The sequence below is a fragment of the Nematolebias whitei genome, chromosome 6 (assembly GCF_014905685.2).
Source record: "Nematolebias whitei isolate Nwh7 chromosome 6, NemWhi1, whole genome shotgun sequence".
NCBI lineage: Eukaryota > Metazoa > Chordata > Actinopteri > Cyprinodontiformes > Rivulidae > Nematolebias > Nematolebias whitei.
Genome location: NC_056503.1, coordinates 32,077,729 through 32,092,061, shown reverse-complemented (window position 1 = coordinate 32,092,061; position 14,333 = coordinate 32,077,729). Strand labels below are relative to the sequence as shown.

General features: G+C 40.4%; 3 protein-coding genes across 3 annotated transcripts in view; 2 read left to right on the top strand and 1 right to left on the bottom strand.

Annotated features, from left to right (window-relative positions):
* The window catches only part of neu4 (sialidase 4), a 5,485-nt gene extending 668 nt beyond the window's left edge, over window positions 1-4,817 (top strand). Inside the window, exons 2-4 of the mRNA XM_037678203.1 lie at window positions 2,948-3,179; window positions 3,385-3,640; window positions 3,830-4,817. Of these exons, the coding sequence (XP_037534131.1) occupies window positions 2,979-3,179; window positions 3,385-3,640; window positions 3,830-4,785 (1,413 nt within the window). The 5' untranslated portion in view covers window positions 2,948-2,978 and the 3' untranslated portion in view covers window positions 4,786-4,817. The remainder of the gene's footprint in view (window positions 1-2,947; window positions 3,180-3,384; window positions 3,641-3,829) is intronic.
* A 2,841-nt stretch (window positions 4,818-7,658) lies between these two features.
* lxn (latexin) overlaps window positions 7,659-14,333 on the top strand; it is an 11,563-nt gene continuing 4,888 nt past the window's right edge. The window contains exon 1 of the mRNA XM_037677518.1: window positions 7,659-7,884. Within this exon, the coding sequence (XP_037533446.1) occupies window positions 7,828-7,884 (57 nt within the window). The 5' untranslated portion in view covers window positions 7,659-7,827. The remainder of the gene's footprint in view (window positions 7,885-14,333) is intronic.
* Window positions 8,148-14,333, bottom strand: part of gfm1 (G elongation factor, mitochondrial 1) — a 19,926-nt gene continuing 13,740 nt past the window's right edge. Inside the window, exons 14-18 of the mRNA XM_037677517.1 lie at window positions 13,884-14,046; window positions 12,533-12,677; window positions 11,426-11,586; window positions 11,290-11,343; window positions 8,148-8,482 (exon numbers count right to left, since the gene is read on the bottom strand). Of these exons, the coding sequence (XP_037533445.1) occupies window positions 8,342-8,482; window positions 11,290-11,343; window positions 11,426-11,586; window positions 12,533-12,677; window positions 13,884-14,046 (664 nt within the window). The 3' untranslated portion in view covers window positions 8,148-8,341. The remainder of the gene's footprint in view (window positions 8,483-11,289; window positions 11,344-11,425; window positions 11,587-12,532; window positions 12,678-13,883; window positions 14,047-14,333) is intronic.

The window sequence follows — 14,333 nt, the reverse complement described above, 5'->3', positions numbered from 1 at the left end:
AGAACAGCTGATAAACAATAAGAACAGCTGATAAAACAGTAAGAACAGCTGATAAAACAGTAAGAACTGCTGATAAGAGAAATTGCATTTCCTGAGAAAATGCAGTATGAATGCTGATTGCAGAAGAGCTACCAGGTGCTGAAATTAGCTACAAACATGCTGAAATGTAGCTGAAATGAAAGAACAATCCTAAATTAGCAGAAGAAAGCATAAATAACACATATTTGCTAAATTAGATTTAAATAAGTAGAAATTAGCATAAAAATTAGGAAATCAACTAAAAAAAAGCAAAACTTAACAAAAAAATAAAAAAGTAGCTGAAAAGGCAGAAAGCAGCTTCAGCTATGAGAAGGGAGTGGAAAGTGCTGAAATGAGCTAAAATGTGAAATTAGCTGAAAAAGATATTCGCATAAAATGGCTAAATAGTAGCTTAAATAGCAGAAAAAGCTTAAACTAGCTGAAAAAGGCTAAAAGGAGCTTAACAAGCAGACATTAGCAGAAATAAGTTAATTATTTTGCAAAAATCACCATGAAAAACTTGAATTTATTTGAAAACAGCTGAAATTAGCTAAATAAAATCTGAAAATGTAGCTGAAAAGCTAGAGAAAGCTTAAATTGGCATAAGAAAGCAGAAAGAACACATTTGCCCAATAAGACTGAAAGAAGCAGAAATGAGTACAAAAAGTATAAATTATCTGAAAAAAACCCTGAAATTAGCAATAACAACAACAAAAAAAAACTGGTGAACAGTAGCTAACAAAAAGCAGAAAGAAGCTGAGATTACCAGAAGGAAGTGGAAATACCACGTTTTTGCTGAATTAGGCTGAAAAAAGTTTAAGTTAAAAAAATGTGGAATTAGTTGAAAAATCTTAAATTAGCATAAACACAGTTATAGGCCTAAGTAGCTGAAAACATAGAAAAAGCTTAAACTTGCAGAAATAAGCCGAAAGGAGCATAACAAGCTGAAATTAGTAGTAAACATTTAGAAGAAGCACAAAATGTTATAGTTAGCAGAACTAATCTGAAAGGAGCACAAAACAGCTAAAAACTGCTGATATTAGCTGAATGTAGCTGCAAAAAGTATGAATTTGCACAAGGAAGCTGAAAAAAGCAGAACAAAATGTGAAAGGAGCAGTAAAAGGTTATAAACAGATCTAAAGATTTGAAGGATGTAAAATGAGCTCAGTTCATTTTCTTTGAGAAAAAAGTGGCAGAAAAAGGCTAAAAAATTCAAAAACCTAAAGTTGCACCAATACCAAAAATCCTAGTAGGATTTTCCTGAAAGAGCTGAATGTTTTGATTTATGATTTGTTGAAATAACTTGAAAATTGTGGGACGAAAATCACGCCGAAATATGTATGGAAGACAAATGGATCACAATAGTGTGAATGCTTCATAAACATTTACACAATTAGGCCAATATTTGCAAGTAGTTGGAGATCCCTTTAAAAATCAGATGTGAAGGACCAAAACAATAGATTGAACGCCATCAGAAAATAGCTATGACACTATTGGAGCAAGTAGTGTCCAATTTTACACGTCTATTAATAACTATAAGACAGTTACTATATCAGGACAAGACAAACGTAGTCTTTTAGAGATGATCCAATGTTCTGTGAAGTTTTATTCATTTTACTTTGTAATTGGGTGGATAAAATATATTTTACTTTTGTATGTAATTTTCTTTCATTTAATATACCGTACTTGCTGCCGTACACATTGCTTTGCCGTATAAGTCGCATCTATTACGCATCAACGCAGACCACCCTGAAACGTGGACCGGTATTGTGCCAAAAATCGATTGGCTGCCAAATGGCGGCCGCGGGAGCGTGCACGGGAGGACTTTAACAAGAATTTAACAAGATTAACACTTAAAAATAATTCTTTGTTTGCTCGACATTATAGCAAAGGTGTGTCTCAGTTGAACTTTTATTATTGAAGACTGCTGAGTCTATGAACAGGGTAGGCAAGTATAAGCCTCGGCTTCAGCCTATTCCTTTTTTGGTAAATTATTGATTTGTCAAAAGTAGTCTATATTGTTTTCCTTTTTCTGTAATGGTAATTTACCAAAATAAAGTTGAGTTGAGTTTGACTTTTCCTTAATAAATGCACTTTAATGATCAAATCAGCTGCATTTCAAAACCCAATACACGAGCACGCAGAGGGAGGACTTGCTGTGCATTTCTTTGAAATTTAACAAGATAACCCCTAAAAACAATTATTTGTTTGCTCCACATTACAGGAAAGAGTCTCAGTTGAACTTTTCCTTAATGAATGTACTTTATTTGTCAAATCAGCTGCATTTCTCTTGGGTGGCACGGCAAAATGCAGCTGATTTGACGTTTGCTCTAGTAGTTCTGGAGTGAGACGAAGTTGGCTCTGTATGGCAAGCCAAGTGTCTCATTAATAGCCACTTTTACCTATTAATGAGACACTTGGCTTGCCATATGACTCGACTGCCCTCTAGTGGCTGAACATGGTAGTGTTCAATATTTTCCATGCCAATTAATGCAAAAAGGTGCGACTTATACAGTGAAAAATACAGTAGTCACATTTATTTGTGTTTGTCCTACAAAAGCAAAATCCTACAGCTACCTAGCAATTACATTTTCTAGCTGTCTTGTTAATAATCTGTTACAAGTACACAGTTTGTTCCACAGATGTCTTTGAAAATATATATGTTGATTGAACAAACTGCACGGAAGTACAGAAACTGGACAAATATATGTTATTAAAAATGAGATTTTAATTATACATACAAAGTATTAAAAGCAACATTTTGTTCTCTAATGGACTCAAACACACTTGGCTTTAGTGTGAAGACACAAAATATGTGACATTTTTTTGTCCTGCATCACCTCACAAATTTGTTCTTGGCTCTGTTTAAATTTAATTAAAAAAAAAATCCTGCCTCTTCACTAAAGTCGATGCGTTTCTTTCTCTACAGAGTCAGAAAAGATACAAACACAGCAGCGAGCATGAGGGCGCCTTATTTCCCAGCCAGATCTGTGCTTTTCCACAAGGAGCCAAACGGAGTTACGTACAGGGTCCCGGCACTGCTCTACTTGACCCGGTTCAGGACCTTCCTGGCCTTCTGCGAGGAGAGACTCAGCCCGTCTGACTCCCAGGCTCACCTGCTTGTCATGAGGAAAGGCACTTTCTACAAGAACTATGTGGAGGTTAGCGACCTTTGATTTGAGGATTTTACGAGCAAATGCAGGACTTCTTGTTGAAAAAAAAATCAGAGTTCAAATTAAATTAAAGTTCATGGCTCTAAATTAAAGTAACCTTGAAAAACAAGATTGAAAACAGTCACAGTTACTGCAGACAACCCGAGTATTTCCCATATTTTACTCTCTATGTTCTACATCTTTATGTCTGCAGTGGGAGGACATGCATGTTCTAGGCACAGCCTTCCTGGTGGGTCACAGGTCCATGAACCCGTGTCCCGTGTACGATGAGTTCACAGAGACACTCTTCCTGTTCTTTATCGCCGTCCTCGGCCACACCTCAGAGTCCTACCAGCTGGTGACGGGGAACAATGTGACCCGACTCTGCTACATCTCCAGTACTGATGGAGGTGACACCTGGAGTCCGGTCATCGACCTCACCAAGACGGTCATAGGAGATACCATTAAAGGTGAAGAGCCACCTTAAAATCAAAATTAAACCCAATAAATTCAAATATTAGAATCAGTCTTTTTAGGCGTCATTAGTTTTGTCGCGCTAATGACGATCTTGCATATTTAGATGTAGATGAGAGACTTTGAAAGACAGATCAGTGACTTCATCCTAGTGGTCTAACATATTGTTTCCTCCCTCCTGACAGAATGGGCCACATTTGCTCTTGGCCCGGGCCACGGCATTCAGCTGAAGTCGGGCCGCCTGCTGGTTCCTGCCTATGCCTATCACATTGAGTGCAAAGAGTGTTTCGGACAGCTCTGCCAGACCACCCCGCGCGCCTTCTGCTTCCACAGCGACACCCACGGGAGAAGCTGGCGTTTCGGTGAGGCCATACCAACTCCAGAGAGCGTGGAGTGTCAGATGGTGACGGTGGACGAGGAAGACGGCACCAACGTGTTGTACTGCAACGCTCGCAGCCCTCTGGGTCACAGGGTGCAGGCCATCAGTCTGGACGACGGAGCCGTGTTTCAGGAGGGGCAGCTGGTCCAACGTCTCGTGGAGTCTCGGAACGGGTGTCACGGCAGTGTTGTTGGATTTCCTGCTCCTTTACATCTCTGTCAAACTCTGCAGCATTCTGTTGGACGTTGCAGGCACTGGACGTCCATCATGGACTCTAGCAACACGGTAGCATGTAGCATTTCTGAGGCATCAACTTACCCTTCTCACGATGCCCCTCCAGACTTCCTGACCCCTACATGGGTGGTATACTCCCACCCAACGTGGGCCACGGCTCGTAAGGATCTGGGTGTGTTCCTCAGCCTGCTTCCCCGTGATCCAGACAGCTGGCGTGGCCCCTGGGTGATCTACGAGGGTCCCAGCGCTTACTCAGACCTGACCTACCTGGAGCTGTCGCCCTCACCCGGAGCACCCCCCGCCGTGGCCTTCGCTTGTCTCTTCGAGTGTGGTACCAAGTCAGCCTACGACGAAATCTGCTTTAGCATATTTACCCTCTATGAGCTGATCGATAATCTGCCTCAAAACGTGGAGCGGACAAGTGGGACGGGTCGCAGACAGGAGTCTCGAAGTTCACCGGCAGTCCAACGAGTACCTCGTGTGAAGAAGAGAAGAGAGACGCTGATGAAGATGTGCTCCGTCTGTTAAAGAGTTTTGAAGTTTGAAACAGAGTCAGGTTCACAGGCAGATCGCAGCAGCCAGGTTTATGTTTATTATATTTTCAGCTTCGGTAGGACTTTTTGTAAACTCAAAGTAAGAAAAGAAAAATAGCAAATACACTATCTGTAGAGTTTATCTTTTAATTTCAGCTACAGTGCTTTTGGTTTGCTGTTGCGCAACATATAAAACATGACTTACTTAAAAATATCTCTGAGTACTTGCACATATTGGCCTTAATATGTAATTTTTCTATTCTACTAAAAGTTGTTGTTTGTGACACATGAAAACGGCAAATTTCTTTAAAAAATAAAATAAAATTCACCCAAGGATATCTCCATTATTTTACCGGTGCAATGCATTCTGGGGCGAAGATTTGTAGTGGAGACTAAAACGCAAGAATTTGAAACCAAAAAGTTACAATATGTGACAATAGTTATGTTTCGTATTAGTTCTTATATATGAGTTGAAACGATCAATCAATTTGTGATGTTTAATTCATTAGTTCCAGTGCTAATGTCATATATTTTAGCTCTGAATCTTTGTTTTTCATTAAACCTTTATTTATACAGGTTAATCCTATTGAGCCATGAGGACACATTTACAAGAGACACCTGGATTTTAACTAAGAACGATGACAACAGTGGATAACAATGACAACAATAAACAATCACAAATGATGCAATCAAATTTAAGGATTTTTTTTAACAATTGAAAACAAAATGATAAAAGGAAATGTAGTGAAAAAACAGCTAATTATAATGCGGTGTAGAAAGCTAAAAACAGGAACATGGCTGCATTGTTTTTTACCAGGAACTTAACAGATGTTTAAAGCCTCTTAGAGAGGTCAAGGTCAAGAGCTTCAGATCTTTTTGCAAGATATTCTAGGAAACAGGAGCGGAGTAGGAGAAGGCCCTTTTGCCTAGTTCAGTCCTCATTGAGGGAACACTGCAGGTAATAATGTCCTGAGAGCGCACGCTGTAGCTGCACTCACGCAGAGACATGTAGGAGGAGATGTATGAAGGCAGCAGACCAAGAAGTGATTTAAAGATGAAAATGTACCAGTGGGAGAGTCTGCGTGAAGTTAATGATGTCCAGTTAACCAGTGAATACAGGGTGCAGTGGTGGGTACGATAATCACAGCCAGTTATGAATTTTAGTGCACCATGATAGGCAGCATCCAACATCTGCAGGGTTCTTGTAGGAGCGTTCATGTAAATAATGTCACCGTAATCAATGGAGAGAAGGAAGGTCGCAGCTACAAGGCGTTTCCTAGCATTCAGGGTTAGACAGGATCTGTTTCTGAAAAAGAAACCCAATTTAACTTCCAGTTTCTTTACTAGGTTTTCCAGGTAGAGCTTAAGACGGATGCGAGTCGACCAAGATACCCAAATATTTGTAGGAATCAACAAACTCAATAGGGACACCGTTTGAGGATGAAATCAGAGGAAGAACTGTTGGGATCAACTTCCTGTTTGAAAACAGCATCCCTTTGGTTTTGTTGGTGTTTAGGACCAGTTTGAGACGGAACAAATCTGACTGGATGATGTCAAAATGCCAAGATGGCCGCGCTCAGCCGAGCCACAGCTTCACAGGCTTCCAGTGAACTCAATCTTTTTTTTTGTTCCAGATGTTTTTGTTAAAAAAAAAAAATCTAGACTGAGGTAATAAACACCATTTGGCATTTGCAAGCTTGTCACAAAAATAGTTGTAGGGAACATGACCCTACGCCAGGGCTATTCAACGCGCGGCCCGGGGGCCAAATCAAGCCCACAGGTGAGCTCAGTACGGCCCACCAATGGATTCAATTTCAAATAAAACTAGATTTTAAACCATAAAAACAAACTTAATGACAATAGCTGCTGGATGTCCGACCCCTGAGCTCTTGGTTTTCAGTAACTGTGGCCCCCTGAGCAGTTCAGTTGAATAGTCCTGCTCTACGTCCACAAAGTTCTGACCAATTATACTAAAGTTGGCACATACCCAAGTGAGAAAAATTTCTGCTCGGACCTTGTGCACAGAACAGGTTCTCAGGGCTGATGAGAAAACATGTGATTTTCATCATGCAACCAGCAAGAACAGATTTCTTCACTTCTCACAAAGTATGACTCCAACTTAAATCTGGCATAAAAGGTGAAATCTGGTGAAATGCATTATTTTGAGTTAGGCCTTTAGTTTATTATGACAGAGTTCAAAGGTCATACAATTCCAGCAGTGGTTTCCAGTCCTTCCTCAATGAGATTTCCACAAAACGTCTTGAATGTTCTCACAATGTTCTGTAAATCGTAGTTGTTTTTATTGGCAAATTAGTGATTTTTTTTTTTTAATGATCAAGAAATGATTCATTTTTGCCTGAGAAAGCCATTTGTTGATGCTTCTTCTATACTCAATCTGGACACCCTCACCTGTATATTATGTATACTGGGTTATATATAACCTGGATATTATGGCACATACTGAACGGTTTAAACAAATGAGCAACTTACAAGGAATGTTGCCTCAGATGACATTTTAAAAACTCATTAGGACTACAGTATAATCAAATTCTAACAGATCTTCATACCTTAAGGTTTAACCAGGAGTGTTGTTTTTCTACCTGTTGTCTTATAATTGAAATGTTAATAAAATCTGACTTTTACACTTTGATATCCAAAAAAATCCCGTCAGAAAATGTTTAAGTTAAAGTTCTGCTCCTCCACATTTAATTAAACGCTGCATTGAAAGCAAACTGGCAATGACTCGCACTCTTAGATCGACTACAGCTGCAGCTTCAGTGGGATAATCACCCGTCAGATAATTTCTTCTGAGGGAGTCAAAAAATGAAGAGGCTGAGTATAAGCAGATAAAAGTGGAGCAGAGTGTTCAGTTAAAGAGAAAAAACAAAACAAACAGTGCTGGGAAGACGTCAGGATCTGGACAATCTGCATTCTCAGTTGCCTCTCCTCTCCGCTGCGTATCGCCACGGTGACAGGAGGGTCATTTCTTCACACAAGTCGTTTGTCCTCACGGATCTGGACATCACAGCTAACAAGAATGAGGAGCATCGTTATCCTGGCTGTGTTACTGGGAGTCGGAGGGAGCGCGGGACAGGTAGGAGTCCTCCTACAGCTCAAACTCATTTTCATTCATCTGCACTAAACAGTAGAGGTATCCTAATAGAAGGAATGTGAGGTTTTCATTTGCTGTCCCTCAAAATATGTAAATAATAAAAAAAAAAAAAAGGCAAAACAGGTTTTAGAAGGACATCTTTGTTACAAATATTACATCAAGACCATTCTGTGCATGGTACAAAATCCACAAGCTTGATCCAAAACACAAAGTTTGTTAAAAGGGTTAATTTTAGAACATGGGTTGAGGTGCGGTGTTAAAACTGTGCAAAAAGAAGACAATAAATATGTTTACTCAAGAGTCTGACATAAAGAGGGGGCTTAAAACAGTAAAGAAAAGTAAAATGTCCAAGTTTTGTCTGCCTGTAAGCCTCGGCTTGGTTGATGAAGGACGTGGAGATGACGTATGGGGGTGACGTTTAAGTCCAAAAACAAACAGTTCAGTGGGCGTTCCAGTTCTTGGACTTGTTCTTTACAGGCAGCTGACCTGTGGCCTCCAAGTAGTTGTGAATGAGTTGATCTTGTGTGGCTGACTGGCAGGGCCGGTATCTGCTGTACTCCATGGTGTATTCGCCTTTACCCTGCGGAAACAACCAAAAACACTCACAAAACGTGCGTCCACAGACTCCAGAGAAGGAGTGGAAAATTCAAAACTGCCTCTCTAAACTAAATCACTTGATTTTTTTCCCCCTCGTTAAAATCTTTTGACTCCCTGGTGAGTCATTCGAGTCCTCTTCACTGATAATTCGGAGCTTTCAGCAGGACTTCTGGGTCATTTTGACTCAAGAGCATAGAGGGATAAGCAAAGATCACGTAAATTCAGTAAAGTTCAAGACAAAAACAACTGGACTTTATTTGTAACAGAAGACATTTCGCTCCTCATCCGAGAAGCTTTAAAGAACAGTGAGTGTGATGTACTGCTCTTTGAACTGAGAAAGCTTCTCAGATGAGGAGCGAAACGTCTTCTGTTACAAATAAAGTCCAGTTGTTTTTGTCTTGAACTTTACTGAATTTACCACGTCCTGGATGACTGAGAATCTTCACCAGCGCAAAGATCAGGTACAACCAGTTAGTGCTCAGTGTGTAGAGCTGTCATGTCTAACTCAGGCCTGAAGACTGGTCCGGCCCGGCTCTAATTCAGGGCGGGGCGGGCCATAATAATGTGCTGGATGGGCGGGCTGGGTCGGTATCGGGCTTTTGATTGTGTCAGCGCGCGAGGCTGACGATCCAATTTTATGGCAACGTGGTGATGTTGCCATACACTTTGGATCACCAACCGCATGCGGTCATTTGAAAGAAGTTAAAAAAAGTTAAGTTAAGCTTGAGATGGACTCTTGAGAAAAGCTTTGCAGAGAGTGGTGAAGGCTGCACAGAAATCTGTTGGAATCAGTCTCCCCACCATCACAGACATCTACATCTCCAGATGCAGGAAGAGGGCCACCTGCATCATGAAGGACCCCACCCACCCAGCACACACACTTTTTGCCCCACTCCCCTCAGGAAGGAGGTTAAGGAGCATTAAGTGTAGAACCACTAGACTGAGGAACAGCTTCTACCCTGAGGCTGTTAGACTCATGAATCTCTAACCAGAATAATCACTGTGAAAAACCATATCATGTTGCTGCTGATCTGTTTAAATGTTGCTGCTGATCTGTTTCAATGTTGATGTGTTCATGCGTGCACATCTGCTCACAGACTCATGTTCATGTTTGTGCTGATGTTCAATGTTTTTATGTTATGAGTGCTTAGTGTATGTTTAGTTGATGTTTTTCTTAGTTCATATCTTAGATGTTATTACTGTTTTTCTTATACATTTTATTGTTGGATGTAACTGGGACCCTGTGTACATAATTTCGCTCCACCACATGTACCACATGAGGTGCGAATGACAATAAAGAAACTCTGACTCTGACTCTGACTACTGCAGCGATCCATCTAAAGCCCAAATGGACTCAGACGTTGCGTCAACGGACGCCAGCTGACGCGCACAGCTGACAGCCCAATTTGCTGAATGGGTTTGAAAGCAAGTGAAATCCCAAAATATCCTTGCACATATGTCAGAGCAGGGTCCGTGTCTGAATAATGCAGAATGCAGGCAGAAGCAGGGACTTAACGCGCTTTGACGGCCATGAAACAAACATCCTCACCTCCCATCCTTATTCTGCCCCCTTTTACTCAGCTGCGCATGTCCGCCAACAGTTAATAATTATAATATTATAATAACTATACCATTATAAGAACTATAATATTATAATAGCTACAATAACTATAATGGCTCTAATAACTATAATATTATAATAGCTCTAATAACTATAATATTATAACAGCTATAATAACTATAATATAATAGCTATTATAACTATAATATAATAACTATAATATTATAATTACTATAATTACTATGATATAATAACTATAATAACTATAATATTATAATAACTATAATAACGATAATATTATAATAGCTATAATATAATAACTATAATATTATAATAACTATAATAATCCGCTGACTCTTGATAATAAATAAGAATTCTTATATCTTTCTTTCTTTGAAATACGTTTTTAAATCATGTCAAACTGATTTGCTTACAAAAGCAGTGAAAGCTTAATTAAAAATGTCTGGGGTGGTGTGGGGGTTCGGACCTGTAATTACAGTTAATTTGTCGAGTCAGGTTCGGAAATAATGGCTACAGGCTGGGGCCGGGTCAGGTCGGATTTTTTAGGCCCGAATGCAACTCTAGTGTGTGTTGAGCAAAATCTGTCAAACTGGATGTGTGACAAAAACTGCGTACTTTCCACTTGGACCCTCCCGCTGAGATCCCACCTTGTGCATTGCCCGTCAGAAGAAGTTCTAACAGGGGTGTGTTAAGGTTTATGTGATTGGTCAGAACTTCCTGGGCGTGTTTGTTTATGAAAAGTGGCAGCAGCCGCTGTTCTCTTCTGCTGAGGAGCAGCTGGCCGAGGCTGTTAGAAAATATAGCCATCGTTACAGCCAAAAAGACGGTTTACTATAACATCAGCAACATCTGGTGTCTTAACGCCTTGTGAAGTGTACCCAGACCATAAGGTCAACGTGGCAGACATCTTAAATCATACAGACTAAAAACGCTTATTACCGGTAGTTGTAAATATACATCCAGTGATAATCTGAGTGTTTCATTAAAATCTAGCCAGTGGTTTGATATTGCTAGAAGCTTTCTTATTACTACTACCACACCAGACTTGATCCCAGTATCTGTAAAAACGACTCAGTTACAGCTGTTTTTGTGTTTGTTAGAGTTGATTAGTTTTGGCAGCCACCTTGAGCTGTTTTGACTCAAAAGGCAATATGTTGCTCATTCAACAAGCTCCAGCTCAAGCTGAATCTGTGGTTTTTGACACTTACTTCGGTGGTGGAGCGTAGGTCCGTAGAGTATCCAAACATGCTGTTTAGAGGAACCTGTTGGAAGAAACACGTTGGAACAGACTTTATACTTTAAAGCTAGCAAACTCAAACTTGAGATGAATAAAGGTGGACTCACATCAGCGTATAAAGTGAAATATCCCTCGTCGCTGTCCTGTCCTGTGATAATGCCGCTCCGACGGTTTACCCCAGCGACGACCGCTCCTTGGAACTCGTGAGGCGCGACGATTTCAACGGACATAATTGGCTCCAGGATAATGCCGCTGGCGTGCGCCATCACTGCAGAGCAAGAGTGACAAGCGTTAACCTGCAGCTGCCTGCACAGGATGCAAACACAGCTTTTCCTCAGCCTTTCTCCGACACCGTCAACGTAAACTGGAACGCCAGGGTTTTTGATTAAAATCATCTCGTCTTGAGAAATGGAGTCGTAGCCTTGAATTCTTGAAAATAATTCACAATCACCAGTGATACTGGCGAATGTCATGCTCAGAGTATATGTTGCAATTTAATGACTCTCAGCTACTACCACATCACATTTTAGCTCAGTATCTGTGAAACTGACTGAACTGTAGCCATTTTGGCGTTTTCTAAACTTAGTTGGGTGTGGTGTGCATCTTGAATGAGGTTGTCTCCAAAGATTTGTAGATACACAGCCAAAGGAAGTTTAATTAAAATATGTCAAATGGTTCATGAGATATTTCGCTAACAGACGCCTGACTAAATCAGGACAACTCAACAAAATTGCTCAGGGAGCCACTGTTACTGAAAGCGCTCAGGACGTCCAGCAATTGTCATAACGTACATTTAATTTATGAATTAAAACCTAGCTTCATTCTAAATTAACTCACCTGTGGGCCGGACTGAGCTCACCCCCAGGCCAAATGTGGCCCCCAGGCCACCACCTGAATGACCCTGATCTAAACAGTCTGGGCCAAAATTTTAGCCGATCTTGTGCAACCTGTTAGTGCTCTGAATATGTGTTGGGGATCAGTCTCAGAAACCACCACACCAAACTGTAGCTCAATATCTCTAAAACTGTAAGTTATAGATATTTTTGTGCTTATTTTTTAAGTTAGTTGTGGCGGCCATCTTAAAACAAGTTGACTCAAACAGTTAATCAGCTGTTTATGTGCATGTAATAAATTCTTCATGTAAAAGCATTGAAATTTGTCCAGATAATCTGGTAACAGATGAAACGTGATTGCGCTTTTTGTCCGTGGCTCACCTTGTTTCATAGCGCCTTCTCCTGCCCGGATGAACGAGATCTCGTTGGAGTCGACAATGTGATGCGCTCCGTCATTCAGAATGAACCGGACCCCTGAGATCTTGTGCCCGCTGAGGAATCCCTTCTCACAGGCTTCCCTGAAGCCCTGCAGGGTGATAGGAACAGGAATCAAAGAGCTTAAAAAGGAGAAAAAGGGACTTCAAAAATTTAGATCAGGGGTCTGCAACCTGTGACTCTGGGGCCACATGTGGCTCGTTGGTCCCGCTGCAGTGGCCCTTTCAAACTTTGCCCAAAACTAATGTAACAAAACTGAATTGTATTGATTTCTATACCTGCCATTTTCAGAAATGTAAACGATAGTACAAATACAAGGCGTAAAACATGCTGACTACATCATGTTAGTATAGGCCTGTCACAACAACAAATTTTACTGGGCGATTAATTGTCTCAGAAATTATTGTGATAAATGATAATATTGTTTGAAATTTGACAATAGTTTGCAATTGTCAAATTTAAGAAGAAATGTTGGTTAATTTGTTTTGAGTGTAGTACCATTTTCCGACTACCGGATGGCAGTATAAGACTGTTTGAAGCGAAGGATGGATAGTGAGGGAGCGAGCAGCGTGTCTCTTTAAGAAAAATGGGAAGGAGGCTCCTTGACGTGACATGGGCCGTCTCTACCTTTTTTTTCGGTTCTCAAAATGGCAGACGCTGTGTGGTTTGAGCTCTTTAGCATAGCATTTTTCACACAAAGCTTTTAATTTAAAAAAAAAATCAGTAAACAAGTTCTCAGCTCTTTTTTCAGAGAAAAACAACTTTTTACACGAAGGCACGAGTTTCAACTGTGAATTTTGGGGCTTCAACAAGACGCAAGTTAACAACTTCTTTAAGCTGCTTCCAGTCTTACGATGTGATCTTCCTCTCAAAACCACCAGAATTTATTTGTTGGAATACCTTTAAGACAAATTGCTGAGAAGAAATATGGTGAGTCAGTTAACACCAAGAATAATAAAAAAGTAAGAAAATGGAAGTAGGCCTGCATAGTTCAGTGTTTAATTTGTATAAAATTGGTAAAACTTTTTTCTTTACATTAATCTTTTTTGTCTTAGAATGTAAAAATTTCAATAACTAATCATTAGATGTTTTTAGTTTTATAATGTTCCCTCAACTGGCCAGGACCTCCTCCAACAAACTTGTAGTGGCCCATGGGCCACCAGTTGACAGTTCACAGTTCTAGCAGGTTTCGTGGCTCCAGACACATAATAAGTGAGCAAAGGGGCAAAAATGGCTCTTTTGATGTAAAGGTTGCAGACCCCTGACAGACAATAAAGAGATAAAGGACTGTTTCTACCTTTTCAACAGCTGGTACAAACTGCTTCGGCACGTTTGTTCCAACAGTACGGTCTACAAACTCCAGCTTGGTGTAGTGCTCAGGCTCTAGGGGCTCGAGGACGCCGATAACATTACCATACTGGCCAGAACCGCCGCTCTGTTTCTTATGCGTGAAGTCAAACCTGAACATAAAAGGGACAAGGATAAGACACATGCTGAATGAGAAGGATGCACTAAAGCCAGAACTTACAGGTTCACGGTCGACTCTGAGGATGACTGAGAGAAGTTAAAATTAAAGAACCCAACAATTTTCAGTCAGGTCATCTGGACAGTTTTTTTTTTTTTGTGCTGAAACGTTTCACCTTCCATCCAGAAGGCTTCATCAGTAAAGGAAACACAAAACTGATTCTTCCCCCAAACAACTTACTCCAAAGTGGAACAAACCAGTTATGTTGGTGCTAAGATTGTC